The sequence below is a fragment of the Oncorhynchus mykiss genome, chromosome 6 (assembly GCF_057628025.1).
Source record: "Oncorhynchus mykiss isolate SJ-2025 chromosome 6, ASM5762802v1, whole genome shotgun sequence".
NCBI lineage: Eukaryota > Metazoa > Chordata > Actinopteri > Salmoniformes > Salmonidae > Oncorhynchus > Oncorhynchus mykiss.
Genome location: NC_143027.1, coordinates 37016440 through 37036377, shown reverse-complemented (window position 1 = coordinate 37036377; position 19938 = coordinate 37016440). Strand labels below are relative to the sequence as shown.

Here is a 19938-nt window from a genome sequence, read left to right as displayed (position 1 = left end):
TTAAGACGGCTTCTCGCAAGTTGACCCCGCGGTTCATTGGTCCATTCCGTATCTCTCAAATCATTAACCCTGTCGCAGTGCGACTTCTTCTGCCGCGATATCTTCGTCGCGTCCACCCGGTCTTCCATGTCTCCTGTGTCAAGCCCGTTCTTCGCGCCCCCGCTCGTCTTCCCCCCCCCCCCCCCATCCTTGTCGAGGGCGCACCCATCTACAGGGTCCGTAGGATTTTGGACATGCGTCCTCGGGGCCGTGGTCATCAGTACCTAGTAGATTGGGAGGGGTACGGTCCTGAGGAGAGGAGTTGGGTTCCCTCTCGGGACGTGCTGGACCGTGCGCTGATCGATGATTTCCTCCGTTGCCGCCAGGCTTCCTCCTCGAGTGCGCCAGGAGGCGCTCGGTGAGTGGGGGGGTACTGTCATGTTGTCTTGTCTCTGTCCTTTCCCTTCACCCTGTCTCCCTCTGCTGGTCGTTGTTATGTTACCTTTTCTCCCCCTCTTTTCCCCAGCTGTGCCTTGTCTCCTCCTAATTACCCATTCACCCCGTTCCCCACCTGTTCCCTTTTTCCCTCTGATTAGGTCCCTATATCTGTCTCTGTTTCTGCTCCTGTCCTTGTCGGATTCTTGTTTGTTTGTTTATGTGTCTCATGCCTGAACCAGACTATCATCGTGTGTGCTGCAACCTTGTCCTGTCCTGTCGGAATCTACCTGTCCATCTGAGCCCACGTATGTTCGTCATTAAAGTACTCTGTTTGTTAATTCGCTTTTGGGTCCTCATTCACGCACCATAACAACTACAACATCATACAACTACATCCCACTACTATATCCCACTGCTACATCCTACTACTACAGCCTACTACTACATCCTACTACTACATCCTACTACATCATCCTACTACTACAGCCTACTACTACATCATACTACTACAGCCTACTACTACATCCTACTACAACATCATACAACTACATCCCACTACTATATCCCACTGCTACATCCTACTACTACAGGCTACTACCACGTCCTACTACTTCCTACTACTACAGCCTAATACTACATCCTACTACTACATCATACTGCTATATCCTACTGCTACATTCTACTACTACAGCCTACTACCACGCCCTACTACTACATCCTACTACTGCATTCTACTACTACATCCTACTACTGCATTCTACTACTACATCCTACTACTGCATTCTACTACTACATCCTACTACTACAGCCTAATAGTACAGCCTAATACTACATCCTACTACTACATCCTACTACTATGTTCTACTACTACAGCCTACTACTACATCGTACTACTACTTCCCACTACTGTATCCCACTGCTACATCCTACTACATCCTGCTACTACTACAGCCTACTACTACAGTCTACCAAGTAAAAGTCATGCATCTTTACACAGTGTTTTGGGGCACATGCTTTTTATTTACATTCACTATGTGTAGTGTCAACATTCCTTGGCACTGCTGCTGCTGTTGTTGATATAAGTCTATCAGGCATGTTTTTGGAAGAGCATTGGAAGTGAAGGAAACATGTTTATAGTTCATTTTTCTCCATTTTTTTAAGCGCTCAAAAAAAGGTAAAGAACAGGTTTTCCATCCAAAGCAGCTGCCTGCATCTGCAGTTTGTTATAGCGAGCAGCAGGCAGATCATCAGGAAGACCATCCATTGTGTTCATTAGCTGGGCTTCCAGTCAGTTTCCCACTGTGTTTGTGTGACGTGTGTAAACTATGGCCTGTGAGCTGATACTATGGTACACAACAGTCCCAACCTCAGAGTTATGCATCCTAGTCATACCCCCAGCCCAGAAAGCCCCCCCAGCTAGCACATAATGTTCTGAGAACCATATGTTTCTTAAAGCCTGGTGAGAGCATGGTTGTCCTATGGTTATTTAGCATACAACCTTCCCACAACTTTCTGAGAATGGTGCAGGATAATTCCTTGGCTTTAGCACATTCTCAGCACATATAAGGAACTTAACATAAAAAGCGTTTTTCTTTTTCTTGGTATTTCAATAGAACGTTTCCTAGTAGTTCAAACATGGCATGCTAGCTCCAGCCTGGTGCCGCAGCAGACTTCATAATTCCATGGATAGAGATCAGAAGATTATAGGTTTGAATCGCACTGATGACGTGTCACAATAAAAAATACATGTTTTTGCATGATTAATACCTCAGGAAATTCATTTCCATGTGTCCTATCTGTGCTTGGAGTTCTAAAAAGTTAACCCAAAATAGAAAAGTTAAGGAAAAGTTAAGGAAATTATTCAAAAGCCTCCGAATAACCTATAATTTCCGTTCTCAGAACGCTAATAAAACCTTTCCCAGGAAAACTTTCAAATAACCAGAGTAAAATATTATCAGAACCTCCCTGCAACATAAAAATAAAAGTTGCCAGAACAGGCAACATTTTCACTTCTGTTCTCAGAACGTTTAAAAATCTTTCAGTTTTACTGGTCAGGAAACCAAAAACATACATTCCCGCAACTTACAAGGAACCAAATGTGCTAACTGAGCTCTTTTCTAAAGATAATTAGGCCTAGTAGGGAGGTTCAGTTTTGCAACCTGTTTATAGTTGCCGGGCCAGGAGAGAAATGAATTATGGTTTCCGATACAGATATTATTATGATAATATATGTACAATAGTCCTTTTTTAAAGTATTCATTGTATGAAAATATAATGATTTGTGAAGCCTTTTATGCACACTAAGTTTAAGTTTCGCCTCTTCAGTATTTTACAAAAGGATTCACAAAGGAACCACAACAACAGGTAACAAAATATAATATTCATAAAATATTTATAAATTAAAGACATTCTACAATATGGTCAGGGTATGTACTGTATGTTCACCCTCTGTATGCATATCCATGTTGTACAATTTTACATAATCACCTACTTGTCATAGTAAAATCAATAAATTAATCAATAAATAGGCTTTCACGTTACCCAAGCAGCAGAGAACTGTGTTACATTTGTATTACAAGAACACAGAACAACAAGAGAGGACTCCACACAGGACTCTCAGGGGAGGGGAGGAGAGACATGAAGTGCCATACTCTCCACTCATCTTCTCAGCCTGTCCATGATAACAGGCCAAATATATGGAAATCTTTTCCTTAAACGTGAAGGATTTCAGGGCCAGGGGGAGAGGGATGTATGGAAGGTAAAGACACAAAGGGAGGGAGAGGAGGTTGGAGGGGGCACATGATGGGGGTAGGTCAGTGAGTTGAGCCTGTAGAATCTGTTTCTATTAGTACCCATGGAATCTTGACAGGCCATCCCCCCCTCTCCTCCCCCCGCCGCTCCTCCAGCACCTCCAGTCCTGAGTGGTGGAGCACATGTTTCTCACCGCCAACACCTCCTTATCGGCACGGTGCGGAGGAGTGGGAGAAAGTGGCTCGCACGGCATGTGACTGACTCTGAGGCCGATGTGGGAAGGTGGGTGAGGGCTCGAGGGAGATAACCCAGCCCACCCTAACTGCTGCCCTGACCTCAGCCCACTGTCCTAAATGCCAGGGGGAGGTGGTGGGGATGAGGATGAGGGCAGGCCCCTACCAGAAGTCCAGTCCAGTCAGGTTTGTATTTCCCTTGGGAGGCCTGTTGCTGTTAGGGAGACATGCTAAATGAGGTGTGGATTAGTGTTAGCGTCTAGGGAGGGGGAAAACAAAGATAAGTGGAGAGGAAGACAGGAGATCGATGTCAGTGGAGAGCTAACTGTGGAGAACCCTATGTGGTCCCACCAGCTAGGCCTATTGGACATCACTGTATGGCTGGTTGCTGTATTGCCGGAACCCTTTGAGAGACCTAAGGATAGTTTATTTTTTAAGGTCCAAACTTTTTTCCTCAAATTCTTTAGCAAATTCCAAATGTGTTATTTAGCTTCAAATGGCATCCAACTGATTCTATTACAGAATTATGAATTGGTATCATAGATATTTTACTGTACAAAACAAAATATACATTTTCCTGAAATACAAAATATACATACACAATGTACAAACTGTTTAGTTTAGATCCATCTTATATACACATACATGTCATAGCTGTTTTTCTGTCAACTGTTCTCAACGGTGATTCTAGATTCATTTCAGAGTCCATCTATTCTAATACCAATCCTGCTTTAAAAAATGAAGTCTTTGCTTTGTTCCATCCTCACCCTGTCATTTCTTTTCACGAATGTCTCTCTCCGTGTCCATATGAACAGCAGGGTGGACTAGCTATCTGCAGCCACACTCTGCCACCACCATGCCCTCAAACTTATACTTGTACGTGACTACTCCGGTGTCATCCATGTAAAGCAGGGAGATGGGATCCAGCTTGGTGGGCACGCAGCAGGCCCGCGTCACCTTCTGTGGGCTCTTCATGCTCACCAGTGTCTGGACGATGGCGTGCTTGGTGGGCGTCACGTGTTTGGTCAGCGGGTATGTACAGATGCCACTGCACTCAAAGGCCTCGTACCCGGCAGGCGCTAGGATCCAGCTGTCCCAGCCGATGTCTTTAAACTCCACGTACAGCGACTGCTTCTTACACTGGTTGACCTTGGCGTTGCGGCGGATTCTGGAGGCCGTGTCATAGATCAGATTGGAGCGCATCTGGAGCAGGGCCTCTTCGTCCTGCTCCTCCTCCTCTTCCTCCTCTTCCTCGCCCCCCGCCCGGCCCAGCTCCCCCCACAGCCTATTCAGCTCCAGGTCACCCTGAAGCACCGCTTCCGAGGTCTCGTGTCCAATCATCTCGTTCAGCTCCCGCTTGTCATCGCGGTGATCACCGCTCTGGTCGTCGGAGAAGATAATCATCAGGGGTTTGTGTTTGTCATCTGGGCTGGTGTCTATCTCCATGTCTCCCCTGAATATCCTCCTCCCCTCTCCTTCTCCCTCACCGTCTGCTAGTGTCGGCCCTCTTTCCCCCTCGGAAGTCAGGCTTGCTATGTGGACCTCCAGCCTGTGGGTGGTGCTGTACTCTGACTTGCGCCAGTGTTGGACGGCAGCAGTTAGGTCAAAGGCCTCCCAGCCGTTATCAGTACCATAGACCTGCCGTGATGCCAGCTCTACTAACTCCTCCCGTCCTCCACCTCTTCCTCCTGCTCCTCCTCTCTCGGTGTCCTTCGCTGTTCTGTTGTCCTCTCCTGTTCCGTCCTGCTGCTCCAGCTCGTAGATGGTCACCTTGCGGTCGACCCCAGCGTAGAGGTTGCGATCGGTCTGGACCAAAGTATAGAGACGCAGCTCTGCGGCGGTGATACGCTCATTGTGGGGTATGGATACGTTGAAGAGCAGAGGGTGTTGTCTCACCCCTCTACTACCCAAACTGCAGGGAGACGAGTCTGGGGGAGAGGAATACACAGAGATAAAGGCTGTTAATGAATCAGTAGTTCTCCATGTTGATGCTTTGAATACACTGCAGAATTGATAGTACAGCAAAAGCCAAGATTTTGTTCAAAACACTTCCGAGGCAATTGTAGCATTCCAATTAACATTAAACTAGATCAAGTTGAATGAATATATTATTGTAAAAAAATCTAAATGAATAATGAGATATTCACAGTTTCATATTCTTGTCCAAATAAATAAAAACGTTTTTTTTTATTTGCACAGTGCAGAATCTCAAAAATGTAAGGTGCTACACTATTTGTAAGATGAAAAACAAACGTAAATGAAAATGCATAAATTATACTTAATTGTTTTTACACTATGCATGTTGACCTTCTACAGGTACATTTTGATACGTAATACATTTCTGATGAACAGTTCTGATATTAATACTCTCATTACACAGGGATAAAGGGCTTACAGTACTTTAATTAAAAAAATTCCAAAGCAAAGAACACCACAGCATAATGTGAAGCTAGTACGGCATAAGGACACAGAGTACAGTATAGTGGCTCTCTACCTTCGTTCTTGAAGCTGCGGATGATGTTGGCGGTGGGCATGGCGGTGTGGTCGTTGGCGAAGCGGTTGTACAGCTCCATCATGTACTCGGGCGGCTCCACACGGACACTGCCAGGTGCCTGGGCGGGAGGGCCCAGGCCAGACAAATTGAAGGTCCGGAGGCTCTCCAGCAGGCTCTGCATGTCCACGTCCCTGTCCTGCTCCAACAGAGATGGGTCTATGACGCCCCCGTGGCCATCTCCCAGACCTGGAGCAGGGCGATGTCTCTCTGGGGCCAGGGAGATGGGGCTGCCCTGCCCAGACAGGGGCCACATCAGGAGCAGCAAGGGGAGCAGGGGGAAGGGGGTCCTGGTGATAGAGGTGGCCTCTAGCCTGGAGAGCCCATTGTCCGCCATGGAGAGGAGTGCTACTGTTCTTGTGTTGTATGGTATATCCACAGGGACTATCCAATGTTGAGATTAAACAGAATTATATCTAACAAATGTGTTAATCCAATGGTCCACTGGAGGTTGGATTCAGCTTGATGAAGGGTGAGAAACAACAACCGTGTTTTTCTCTTGCTGATCCGGGTGGTTGTCGGTTCTCTGGTGACTCAAAAGGTTCGGTTGACCCTTGGAGTTGACCAGTGAGGAGGTCTGTGTTCTGTAGCTCTCCCCGTGTGTTCCTCTTGCTGTGTGTGGAACCCTGATAAATGACTCTCATGCCAGATCTCATGCCATTTATCCTAATTCACACCTTTTGATGTTGTTTTCTAAAGAGTTGGAGTCCCAGCTAGAGGGTGGCTTTGCTGTGTCCAAAGGAGGCATCCCTTGTGTTTTTTCTCTCAGTTTCTCCCTCTGTTCTCTCTCTTCTCTCTCTCTCTCTCTCTCTCTCTAGCTCTCTTTCTTTCTGTCTGTTATCTATGATATGGTAAGCTCTGCATTTCTCAGTGTTTGTGTCCCTGTGTTTGTGTGTCCCTGTGTGCGTGTGAGTGTGTGTGTGTGTGTGTGTGTGTGTCTTATCTCACCACTTCCTTAATGAGGACTTTGTAAACAATGTCCTGTAGCCTGTTCCTTGTAAAAGGGATATTTTGTTTTGTGTCGGAGCACCAGGCAAAGATGAGATTGTTCATGTGTTTATTTGTTTGGTAAATGGGGGAACTGCAGAAACAGGAATTTGCTCCATTGACCATTTGTTTTTGACAAATCCATAAAGGATCTATTGATGTTGGATGCTACATGATATGTCTGTTGGACAGTGCCTTCCCAAATTAAATTGAAATGTAATGAGGTGTGAGATGTAATGGGCAGTGATGAGAAATTATGGACTTCTGCAAGTCTGAAGAACACATAACAAACCAATTGAGATCAGCTGATGAGAACAGCACTGCACAGATGACCGTGCATTTCATTAGTATTTTATGACATAAGTTGTAATAGTTAAAAATAAAAACTTGAAAAGCATATATTTCAGTTGGAGAAAAAAAGTTGTATTATGAGAGCAAGAATTTAAATTGTGTCTTCGTCTGTTGTGGAAACAAAGTCGACCACACAACACAACTTTTCCATAATCTACTCAGTACCCACTTGTGTTTCAAAGTTTGCAGCACTTAAGTGCACTTCCTCTTTTAGTTGGCGAACACGTTGCAGATGTCACTGGAGTGTTGGAAATGGATTATCTCTGTCTGAATGTCTGACCAAGAGGCCCAACTGCCTATTGAATGCACAGGAGCCAAGACGTACAGTTTCCAGTGTGCTCTGCGCTATACCCTCACATGTCTGTCAGACATCAGTACAGTGGTTCTGAGGTCAGCTTTAGTCCAGATTCCACAGCCCAGAATGGATTGCAGGAGGGAGAGGGCTTTTCAAGAGCAGACTCCATGCTTTGTAAGGGCAGACTAGTCTCCTTGCATTCCACTGTGATTAGGGAGACAGCATGGAGTCAAAGGTGACAATGGAACTAGAACCTGGATGGCTCAAGCTAGAACACATCTCCACTGACCAATGACCAGAGGAGTAATCTACACTAACCTCCCCTTTAAAGTCACGTGCCCACTCTCTCTTTTCTTTCCCTCTCTTTTTAAGATGAACGCACGAACGGTATTTTAATGAGTGATTCCAAAACCTGAGAATCCCCTCAATACCTCATCATAACACCTCGTCATCTCAGATTTGCCTTTAAAGATGGACTCCGCTAGATTAATTAATGTTACCGCCAGTTCCAGATTCTCAATTCGGACGTATAATTTAACTGCACTTTCAGAATCTGTATGGCTGCTACTGTTTGTTTCCACATGAATTCAGGGGTCCTCATTCCTGAGTCTCTGACAGTGACCTGCAAAGATACATTCTTGATAGTGAGGAGGAGATGACATGGGAGGGAACAGGATCTTCCTTCCCCCGTTACCCATCCTCCAGGGTGACAGTTGACAGACGTGCTGTTATCTCCCCTGCGGTCCCTTTTCCGCAATGCCTCCTTTGTACACCGCCAGTCCCCATCTCTCTTCAATCTTCCTGCAATGCTGAAGAATGCTTGATAACACCAGTGTCCCACTTTCACTAGCTCCCGGTTTTTCTCACAAGCACAGACATGCCCGAACAAACGTGCTCCCACACACACACACACACACAGAATGCACAAACAGACTTGCACACACGCGCACACACATACGCACACATTCCAGCCATTTTCCCACTGGCCTTACACTATCTTTCCTCTGACCCCTTCAGTGTGTGACGACATTCTCTTTGGCCCTGATCTCATTCATTCTTTCTGTCTCTCTCACTCTATCTCACGTGCATATTACACATATCACATGCAATCCCTCTTAAAAGGTTGTAGTTCAACCATAATAATGACAAACTGTGCAGATTGTTGGTCAGTCAACTTAATCTGTTCTTCTTTATTCATTTGCTGATCAAAGAAATTTAAACATGATTCGGACCTTAACAATTGAGCCGACATGCGCAGCGTTTTACCATGAATGCGATCTCCGCGAACGTTGGCAAAATGCCTTTAAAAGCCGCATTGTTGGCTGTCCAGCGCGCAGCGCTATGAATTGAATCGCAGCCATACTAATACAGTCCATTATAGTCCAAGTGTCCTGGACATGATCTTAACCTGGACACTATGCACCAATAGCTATTGCATTTACATGCTGTATGTTATCCACAATAGAAATGTAACAGCCCCTGCATGGTCAGCAACCATCAGCATCTTATAGGATAATACACACATCACGTCCATAATCAGCTACACCAAGCAAAGGCCATTTACATACATTTGCAGCATTCCTCATTGTATGTCTATGAATGTGAAGTGTAGTCAACATCTGCTTTAGATAAAGAGTTTATACATGGTTTTTCCCACCAAACAAACTTGACAAGCTAGCAACATTTTTCAGGTCCCAGCCAGGGTTACATCTCTGGCCAAGACACTGACTCTCTACCTCTCTCTCCCTTGTTAATAGATCTCTATGTTAAATATCCATATACTGTATTGAGGGATCTCTTTGATAACTTAAGGGTAAAGGCAGTTCTAGGTTCTAGGTTGGCCCTCGTGGTTCTCTGGTGGGGAACTACTGGATCTAGGTTGGCCCCTTTGTGGTTCTAAGTTGGTCTTCCTGGTTCTCTGGAGAGGAACTGCTGTATCTCCTGGTCCAATTCCTGGTTGCGTCTCTGGGCCTCGTCTCGGCTGCGTTCTGCGTTCCTCAGCCGGATCTCCAGAGCCGACACACAGCGCTTCTCTGTATCCAGGGCTGACTGCAGCTCCGCTACTGTGGCACTCAGCTCTCTGTTCCTCTGCTGCAGGCTGCATGGGAGGGGAGAGGAGAGGGAGAGAGATTGCATTTATGAATGCAGAGTACAGTACACTTGTGTTGACATCGTGTCCTTTCCAATAAAATAGTATTCCGCATCCTAAATGACACCCTATTCCCTATAGCCTTAGTCAAAGTAGTGCACTATATAGGGAGTAGATTGTCATTTGGGAAAGAGACAGTATTCCATAATACAGACCTGGTAACGAGGTGCTCTGTGTCTCCCCGTCTGTCCTCCTGCTGTTCAACCTTACTGTCTGGTTGCTGGGCTGAAGATGAAACCCCAGCTCTTCTGGCCTCTGTCTTCTTCTCAGGGGTCGCTGGCTGAGACTTCCGCTGGGGGTCCCTGCTGGGTTTGGAATAGGGGACTGTGATGTCATCATAGGTGACTGTGATGTCACTTCCTCTCCTGGCCGTCCCTCTGTCCTCCCCGTCCTTCTTCTGGACCTCTCCGAACAGAGAGGTCCTCTGTAGGTCCAGGATCTTAAAGATGTCCTCTGAGAGAGTCTTCTCCCCCTTCTCACCTTTCTCCTCGCTGCACTCATTGATGTGGCTCCAGCACTTTATGGCCTCCAGCTTGCCGGCCATCCCGGGGACTGGGCAGTTCAGGGTGGGCAGGGTCTGGGTGCGTTTGCGGGGACTCCCGGACCAGAGGTCCATGGCTGAGGATGAAGAGGGGGCGTGGGGCTGCTGGGGCCCTGCCTGGGGGATGGAGATGGTCACTGGATCTGGCCCCAGTGTGTCTGTGTCCTCTTCCTCCTCTGGAGACTCGGACAGAGACCCCTCACACTGCAGGGACAGACAGAATGGATTTAGACCACAGAACTAAAATGAGAGAGAGATATCAATTTCTTCTCCAAAACATTCTGAAATTGAATCAAGCTTTATTTAAAGTGTTCTTACACACTGCAACACACATTAACATTTACAGAAGTGTAGCTATGCAATGCTTACTGATATAATAATGTATCATAATATACACTGAGTATACATTGAGAGGGTGAATGGTCAAGACACAAGATCTAAGTGCCTTTGAGCTGGGCATAGTAGTAGGTGTCAGATGCACCAGTTTGTGTCAAGAACTGCAATGCTGTTGGGTTTTTCACTCTCAAATTGTCCCGTGTGTATCAAGAAGGTGTTCCTAATGTTTGGTGTACTCAATGTATTACTCCTTTAGTTGTGCATGTGTTGTACCACGTTCCCGGTATGAAATAAGAGAAGAACCTCTTTAAGGTTGCGACCCAAATAGTACCCTATTCCCTTTATAGTGCACCGCTTTTGACCAGAGCCCTATGGGCTGCGTTGAAAATGATTGTGTGATGTTGTTACCTCAGCAGACTCCCAGCCCACAAAGCTGCGTGGAGCGCTGTTCTTCTTCTTGTCACTCTTCTCGATGGGGGGTGAAGGAGCCACGTCTTTAGACGGAGGGAACAGAGCCTCGTGCTGCCTGATCATCACTGTCATCAGCTTCTGGATCTGAGGAGTACCTGTGAGGAGAGACAGCCAAGCGCACAGTCGGTTCATGCAAAAGACAGTTCTGAATGGGAACGAGGATACAGAAACCATTTGTTGACATAAATGATACCGTATCTATGCATCTGCATTTCATAAATAATCAAACTGTACAGTAAGGTCGGTTTGTCATTGCGTCAAGCAGAAGTATGTCAAAATAAAGGTATGACTTTCAAAATAAAGGCATAGGCCTACTGCTGCTGATAATGACAATTACACCCCGTTGCAGCATGCACTAAAGGCCTTTTCACACCAGGGTTGGGGTCAAAACCATTTCAATTCCAGTCAATTCAGGAAGTACAATGAAATTCAAATTATTTCCACTGTTTTTCAATGAGGAAATGCTGTAATTAGAATTTGGTTTACTTTCTGAATTGACTGGAATTAAAATGGAATTAACGTCAACCCGGGTTTCACAGTGCAATTTCTTAGCCCAAGTGGTCTGGTCTCACCCTTCATCATGGTGATGGGGTCCTCAATCTGGGGCTTGAGCAGGTTGATCCCAATGACCGTGGCCAGGTTTTCAACACTCATCTTGTTCACCTTGGAGTTCTGCTGCACTTCAAATAAGAACCTTCACAGACACAGTTCACAGTTTAGACAGCAAAGTCACACAGGGCGAGTACCAAATTATACCTTATAACGTGCCCTAGTTAGGACTTAGAATCACTCACCATGCAGATGCTTTTATTTTTTGGGGTCAAACACAAAATGCTGCATGAGCAAAAGCTGTAGACTAATCATTACAGGGTAGTAATCAAATTGCTTTTCAAATGTTTCAATGGAAGCTCGTTCGTCAATCGGTTCTATGATATGTCATTCAATTGAATATTCACTACCCTGGTGTGTGATTGTGTAAGTATAAGCTCACCTGCATATGTAGCTGAGGAGGTTGTAGTTGGCTCTAGGAAGGAGGCTGATCTGCTTCTCCAGTCTCTCACGACCCTGGGTGGAAAGTGAGTTGGAATATACAAAGTTCAACTAACGCACTCTTACTCAGCAGGCCTGCATGTAGTCATTTTGGCACAGTTGATAGAAATAAAGCTAAATTACAAATGATTGTGAGAAAACAAAAATGCCCATGAACATTTGGCTACGGTCATCATTAAAGGAAGTCACCACACTTTGATTCAGTACATACTCATTTTGGCACCGTGGACAGATATAGAGCTAAATCACAAATTGTAGCCTAGAGGACATGTTTATTTATAAGAATATTTGGCTAACTTCTTTATTGAAGTAAATATTAGTTCCTACTGCAGTACTGTTGGGGTCCAGCATGGGGCTGCAGTCCAGGAAGTCTTGGTACTGTGTCCAAGGCACCACCGGCTCAGGCAGCTCCCGCAGGTACAGCTTGAGGAGCGACGCCACTGTGTGGACATCTGTGTCACTGCAGGGCACAAAACAGTCAGAAGCGGTGCACGAGCACACCCACACACAGTCACACGTGCACACACATGCAGGCACACATGCATACACATGCACATGCACACACACACAAACAAAAACATACAGTTGTGCTGAGTGCATTTCTATTTTGTGTTGAATCCAGCTACAAATCAGTTTGTCCCCCTTTTCAACAAATGTGTCACAATAGAGAGCTCCGCGTGGGGAGAAGGTTCTTATAAAACTGTCTTTCTCTGTCTACTAGGACAGGATGTGGTGTAAGCCACAGAGCACTAACAGCAGAAAAGTGTATCAGGCATCTCTGTACTATCATCCTCACTGCATCTCTCTCATCTTACTATGCAACCTTTAGAAAAGAAGCCAACGGGATTTCAGTTTGTATAAAAAGGGCGTAATAATTGTCTGTTTGTACATTGGCGCCCTTGAACGTTCCTTCAAACGCTCTTATGTAAGTTAGCTTAGCTTAGTTTAGCGCTGAGACATCTCACATTGGGAAGGAAGGTCTCTCTCCGGCGTTGAACGCGTCCCTAAACTGTTTGACTGTGTTGTCTTGTCCCGGCAGTCTGAAGATGCCTTCCTCGCTTAGTCCGTGTTCTCTGATGAACTCTGCACACTTTTGCACCAGGATGGGCACCATGTGGGGGCCGAATCGCTGCTCGTAGGTTACCGTATCACCCAGGCCCTTGCCAAATATTGCTGAGAGGGAAGGAGAGCGGTTAGAGTAAGTCACAGACCAAACTGGAGAATCAGAGACAGGGTTTTTCAAGTTTGTGGCTAGTTCCTCATGGGTTGCGGCTTTATGTCATGGGCCCGAGGACAATTCGAAAAAGAGTCCTTGAACCAAAAGTCAAGAAAATAAGTTCAGATGACTAGAGACCCGCTTTTTCCTGACCATGTGACCTGACCAGGAAAAACCTATTCTGGGTCCTAGTTATATGTTTTGTTCCTGGTCAGGTCCCTTGGTCAGGGAAAACTCTTGTCCTTTAATGTCAGCAGACTATCTGTACCTCCACTAGAGGGTGATCCAACCACCCTGCGCAGCGTGCGGACCCACTCCTCCATCTCACTGTGGGAGTTGGCCATGAGGACGTACGGGTGCCGCTCCCGATCACCACTGCTGCCTGGAATACAGAGAGGGTATGACTATCCAACATACTGGGATACATCATACATAGATTGAAAGGTATATCTTTCATTACTCTCTCAACAGAGAGACATGGTGAGGTGGAGGCTGAGAGAGAGAAATGGTGAGGTGGAGGCTGAGAGAGAGACATGGTGAGATGGAGGACGAGAGAGAGACATGGTGAGATGGAGGCTGAGAGAGAGACATGGCGAGATGGAAGACGAGAGAGAGACATGGTGAGATGGAGGCTGAGAGAGAGACATGGTGAGATGGAGGACAAGAAAGAGACATGGTGAGATGGAGGGCAAGAGAGAGACATGGTGAGATGGAGGACAAGAGAGAGACATGGTCAGATGGAGGACAAGAGAGAGACAATTGTGAGATGAGGCCAAGAGAGAGACATGGTGAGATGGAGGACAAGAAAGAGACATGGTGAGATGGAGGGCAAGAGAGAGACATGGTGAGATGGAGGACAAGAGAGAGACATGGTGAGATGGAGGACAAGAGAGAGACATGGTGAGATGAGGCCAAGAGAGAGACATGGTGAGTTGGAGGGCAAGAGAGAGACATGGTGAGATGAGGCCAAGAGAGAGACATGGTGAGATGGAGGGAAAGAGAGAGAGACATGGTGAGATGAGGCCAAGAGAGAGAGAGAGAGAACACAGAGAGAGAGAGAGAGAGAGAGAGAGAGAGAGAGAACACACAGAGAGAGAGAGAGAGAGAGAGAGAGAGAGAGAGAGAGAGAATGAGACAGAGAGAGAGAGAGAATGAGACAGAGACAGAGACAGAGTCAGAGTCAGAGTCCGAGACAGAGACAGACTGAGACCGTCTTCTGCTTACGTGGTATAATCTCAAAGAGGAATTTCCCTGGATCATCTTGATTCTGTGGGAGTTTGTTGACTTTACTGAACCTCAGCTGGATTACACCCTGGGGACAGAGAGACAGACTGTCACTGACATCTTAGTAAACAACGCATACATGTCTAGGCTACAGGAAACACAGGGAAGGACTTCAATAAAGATGGAAACATGCTAACTGAATATTGACAGCAGTAGTGTTGTTTGGATGCTTGAAGGTTTTCCTAACCACATGACCAGATCAGGAAAAGCCAAAGTTAAAGGCTATAACTAGAGCCTAGACCGATCTGCCTTCTTCTCTACCCCATCTCTCACCTGGACAGTCCCCTCCTTTTCGTCTTTATGGTAGGTCAGTGTGCTTCCTCTCAGCACAAAGTAGCGCAGCTGCCAGTTCTTTACGATGGACCTCTGCTTCTTCAGCCAGCCAGCCTTCAGAGGCCTCTCCATGGACCTCCTGGTGGAGCCGGGCGAGCCTAACCCTGGGCTGCCCTCTCCAGGCATCACACTCCTAGACCGCGCTGCAGCAGAGCAGAAACAAACAGAACAGCCGTACTGTTAACGAGAGCCTTATTAAGAGACACTTCACTAAACACAGCCAGGATGTCAACAAGGCTCTCAACATCCGTCAAGTCAGGTCTTCCTCTTTTATTAATTTGAACACGCATCAATCTGACTTGCGGCAGATAGAAGTGGTGGCCTGGCAGGAAACAGGCCGCCCCTGTCTGACCTGCCAAGCTTCCTGTTTAAGGTGCATGCTTCTAGATTCTAGTCGTGATTGTTCAATGGTAGGAAAATAGTGACCTACAAAGACACTGTGCCTTCAACAATCATGTACAATAGACTACAGGGAAGGGCAACACAAGAACAATAACACAGTACATGGTCTCAACTAGGCCTAAATGTAGACACGGTTGAGTCATTTGTCCTTTACTAACAGGCCAGTCATTGCTCAACAACATGATGACTTACTGTCTAAGTTGTCTGTGGATGATCTCAGAAGAGAGCATGAGAGAGATAAACGGAAGAGTATGAAGAACGGCTGGAGATGGGGGTAGAGTTGTAGGCTACGTGACACAATATGGAGAGAGAAAATCACGCATTGATTGGCACGCAGGGTGGTACTGTAGCTCGCTGGACAGATGGTGTGATTGTGATTGAGAGTGTTCGCTCACTTGTCGTGTAATTCACCGTGATCTCCCAGGCCAGATGAAAGAAGAGAAGAAGACGAGCCTGGCTATATAAACAGGACGTGACTGCATCGATGGGGGAAAGACTTTGAAGGCCCCCACCTAAAACGCAGACCCTTTGGTCTGTTTTAACAGCGTCATCCCTTGAAGAGGGCCATGTCAAAGGACTCTGGACAAACCTCTGGCCCACACACAGTGAAGGATGAGACGCCACGAAAAAAGGAAAGACGGACACAGACCCTTGAGGAACTTTTCAACTGGACCCGGGACCTCCTAGACCCAGGAGTCCCAATGGAGGCATGAATAAGATGTTCAACTTCTCAATCAAACAGAGCTTGTTGCAAGAATGCCAGCTCTTTCACGTCAGTGGGAATAGTGAGGGGTTGAACGTGCGTGGCCGTGGCACAATCCTATTGAGTGTACAAAGAGTCAGCAGAAATAGATGTAGTTCCAAATAAGGGTCTCAGTTACATGAATATTTAACCCCTAGAGACCAGTCCTAAATGGCACACTATTCCCTATGCAGTGCACTACTTTTGACCAGAGCTTTATGGGCCCTGGTCAAAAGTAGGGTACTAAATAGGGAATAGCGTTCTAACTTCAGCAGTTGAAATGACAGAACACACTGGCCCCATTCAGTTGCATGACTATACATATTCATTCTGTGTACATATTTCTTATCCCTCCCTACATAATGCCATTGACATGTATGGCTTTTGATCCTCTGATGAACAATCAAGGGTAGCCATGCAGTAGATAAAATGTGTGTACAGTGTACAGGTGTGAGAGAAATTATAGAAGTCATCAGGCCTTCTCACACAGTCGCTCTCATACACAAACACACACACACACACACACACATACACACACACACACACACACACACACGAGTCTGCAGAGTCACAGCTACTGTTCTGACATTTCATCAACTTCCTGCTGAAAGTACCCAAAGGGCACAGAGAAAATGAGAAACGCCTTGCTGCCTGAACTATAGCACTACATTTTCTTGAGATGAGGACTGGGGTTAAGTTCTCAGGGTTGTGAGTAACTGACTGGTAAAGTATACCGTGTGATAAATTAAGCAATCCTAGAAGTCAATCAATCAATCAATGTATTTATAAAGCCCTTCTTACATCAGCTGATGTCACAAAGTGCTGTACAGAAACCCGGCCTAAAACCCCAAACAGCAAGCAATGCAGGTGTAGAAGCACGGTGGCTAGGAAAAACTCCCTAGAAAGGCCGGTAACATAGGAAGAAACCTAGAGAGGAACCAGGCTATGAGGGGTGGCCCTCGTAGCATAAGAAGTCACTTCTTTTCATAGAAATAACAAGTCACTTGTCTCCCAGCAATGCTGATGTGTATCCACTAAACTACATAAACCTGTTCATCATAAATAGAAGTATCCACACTGTTTTCACTGACAGGTTGAGGACAACTGCACCATTCCACTAATAGTTTCAGTATGAAGTCATGACATTGCCATATAAGGCTGTAGCGGCTATATATGTATTCACATGCACTCATGCACTGTCTTGTTAAGTTATAGGTGCACCACACCTGCTGTAATCAGGTGCATGATCCTTCTGTAAGCCAGGGCCCTGGACCACAAACACAGCTTAACACAGAAATATAACCAAGTATAAGAACAACAGTCTAAATAAAACACTCTCAGTATGCCGCTGGCACACACAGTGCCACAGTCAACCTCATGTCTAGGGATGGCTGGGTTACATTGTAAATGTAATCCATTATAGTTACTAGTTAGTTAGCTGTCCAAAATTGTAATCACTGACGTAACTTTTGGATTACCCAAACTCAGTAACGTAATCTGATTCCTAATTCCTTTTAAAAAGCATTAGAAGAAGACAGAAGGGATCCATCAAATGCATTCGGTGTGTCATCATAGTAGTCTCTGACTTGTGGTCATACCCACTCAGATGGATCAAAGTTAAAGGTCCAATGCAGCTGTTTTTATCTCAATATCAAATCATTTCTGCGTAACAATTAAGTAACTTAATGTGATTGTTTTAAATTAAACTGGTCAAAAAGAAACAAAAGTAGCTTCTTAGGAAAGAGCCATTTCTCAAGCAAGAATTTTGCACGGACTCTGGGAATGGTCAGAGTGGGGAGGGGAAAACTGAACATTTGCTGTTATTGGCAGAGAGGTTTAGAACTCTCTTATTGGTCTAGTAGCTAATGTACTCCCTGGTGATATCACCAGGCAAGCCAAAACTCCATTCCACCAAAACAGGCTGAAATTCTAAGCGTTTTTTTCTACATTCTCACAATTTCACAGCAATTGTTATTATTCCAACCACAAAATGTGGAAATATAACTTTAGAAAATCCTATTTTTGACTGCACTGGGCCATTAAACCCACAGGTCCAGTCTCTATACCTCTTCATAGACGCGTGTAACACACATGCACTAGTGTACAATGCAACTGATGATACAACAACACATTTTCCTATTTACGCAAATGCAATGACTCCCAAGAATGCTAAATGTTTAGGATAACATCCAGTAACTTACCTATTCTAGATGTTTCAGCTTTGAGGGTACTGAAGTCCCAGTTCCGAGGTAGCTTGAGAGACATTATTGCTCCTTCATAGAAAAGATCAGTATCTCACTTCACAACACACGCACACACACACACACACACACTCACATATATACACACAGCACACACACATGTATGAGGGGTTTTGCTGTAGATCTCCAGTCTGTCTGTCACATTAAAACCTCTCTGTATCTGACTTCCTACTTCCTGTATAGCTGCTAATCTATCTTTTCATTTTTTTTCAACATGTCAAAACACGTTCTTTCATGTTCCCTCTACTTCCCTCTAGATACATGTTCTGCTAATCTAATACTTCGCCACACTGTAAATACCCCCTCTCCAGGTAGGTATATCATAGCAAGTGCTCTACGATAGCAGGTTTCAAATGACGAACCATTCACCAGTGTCACTTAACCACTGGTCTCCCTTTATTCTCTCTCAGGAGGAAGTGGGTTTTGTTTCTGGGTTGCAGTCTCTTCAAGCGGTGGCAATGTCGCTTAAAGGCAACATGCAGCCTAGGGTATGTGTTCACAGCCATACATTTCAACTAGATTTTTGTACATCTAAAATTGTAACATTGTGGCTTGCTGTTACAGCATTGGTGATTTATTTTAGAAGTTGTGCACTGATTAATATACTACAAAACTGCCCTAATGAGAACACACTCTGAGGAAAACTATAGTCAGGGGTGAAAGTAGACTGTAGTGTTCCTGCCTCATTCAAAGATACAGCATTCATTCTTAAAAGTCTAAGCTATTGCGGGGGGGGGGGGGGGGGGGGTTCCAAGCTGACATATAGAATTGTTTTAAGATGGTCATACTATAAATCATTTAGCTATTTGATTTGACATTTTAGGATTTGATAAAATATTGAATTTGGCCTTTACTACTGTAGGCCAGAGAAACTCATTGAATAACATATTCATTAAAGGTCAAAAGACAGTCAAAAAATACACAATAAGAAACTCGGTTTTGAAGTGTTGTCCTATATCTAGGAGATATAAAAAAGATCCGAAGATCCAATCTTTATTTTTACTATTTTCTACATTGTAGAATAATAGTGAAGACATCAAAACTATGAAATAACACATATTAAATCATGTAGTAATCAAAGAAGTGTTAAGCAAATCAAAATATATTTTAGATTTTAGATTCTTCAATGTAGCCAACCTTTGCCTTGATGACAGCTTTGCACACTCTTGGCATTCTCTTAACCAGCTTCACCTGGAATGCTATTCCAACAGTCTTGAAGGAGTTCCCACATATGCTAAGCACTTGTTCGCATACCACCCCAACAGATACACAGATGATGTAATCTCAATCGCACTCCACACCGTCCTTTCTCACCTGGACAAAAGGAACACCTATGTGAGAATGCTGTTCATCGACTACAGCTCTGCGTTCAACACCATAGCGCCCACGAAGCTCATCACTAAGCTAAGGACTCTGGGACTAAACATCTCCCTCTACAACTGGATCCTGGACTTCCTGACGGGCCGACCCCCAGGTGGTAAGAGTAGGCAACAATAAGTCTGCCACGCTGATCCTTAACACTGGGGCCCCTCAGGGGTGTGTACTTAGTCCCCTCCTGTATTCCCTGT

General features: G+C 45.3%; 2 protein-coding genes across 2 annotated transcripts; both read right to left on the bottom strand.

The window, feature by feature from the left end:
- Window positions 1-1416: 1416 nt before the first annotated feature.
- LOC110525870 (bone morphogenetic protein 10-like) lies at window positions 1417-8311 on the bottom strand. The gene is made up of 2 exons (XM_021606342.3): window positions 5896-8311; window positions 1417-5329 (listed from the first exon to the last, which is right to left on the bottom strand). The coding sequence occupies exons 1-2, from the start codon at window positions 6287-6289 to the stop codon at window positions 4230-4232; spliced, it is 1494 nt and encodes a 497-aa protein (XP_021462017.2). The 5' UTR covers window positions 6290-8311; the 3' UTR covers window positions 1417-4229.
- A 439-nt stretch (window positions 8312-8750) lies between these two features.
- On the bottom strand, window positions 8751-18789 carry LOC110525869 (rho GTPase-activating protein 25). The gene is made up of 11 exons (XM_021606341.3): window positions 18311-18789; window positions 14906-15108; window positions 14573-14660; window positions 13617-13730; window positions 13098-13305; window positions 12460-12592; window positions 12074-12147; window positions 11655-11776; window positions 11020-11177; window positions 9890-10479; window positions 8751-9683 (listed from the first exon to the last, which is right to left on the bottom strand). Exons 1-11 carry the CDS (start codon window positions 18372-18374, stop codon window positions 9482-9484), a joined length of 1956 nt encoding a protein of 651 aa, XP_021462016.2. The 5' UTR covers window positions 18375-18789; the 3' UTR covers window positions 8751-9481.
- Between the last annotated feature and the right edge of the window lie 1149 nt (window positions 18790-19938).

What these genes read in the sequence shown, in the direction of transcription:
- LOC110525870 (XM_021606342.3), bottom strand. Translation starts at nt 6,289, where the DNA reads ATGGCGGACAATGGGCTCTCCAGGCTAGAGGCCACCTCTATCACCAGG. An exon ending in CCGCAGCTTCAAGAACGAAG is followed by an intron (nt 5,330 to 5,895) that starts GTAGAGAGCCAC and finishes CCTCTCCCCCAG; the next exon opens with ACTCGTCTCCCTGCAGTTTG.
- LOC110525869 (XM_021606341.3), bottom strand. Translation starts at nt 18,374, where the DNA reads ATGTCTCTCAAGCTACCTCGGAACTGGGACTTCAGTACCCTCAAAGCT. An exon ending in CTCCTCAGCTACATATGCAG is followed by an intron (nt 11,777 to 12,073) that starts GTGAGCTTATAC and finishes GTGTCTGTGAAG; the next exon opens with GTTCTTATTTGAAGTGCAGC. An exon ending in CCCCATCACCATGATGAAGG is followed by an intron (nt 11,178 to 11,654) that starts GTGAGACCAGAC and finishes CTCTCCTCACAG; the next exon opens with GTACTCCTCAGATCCAGAAG.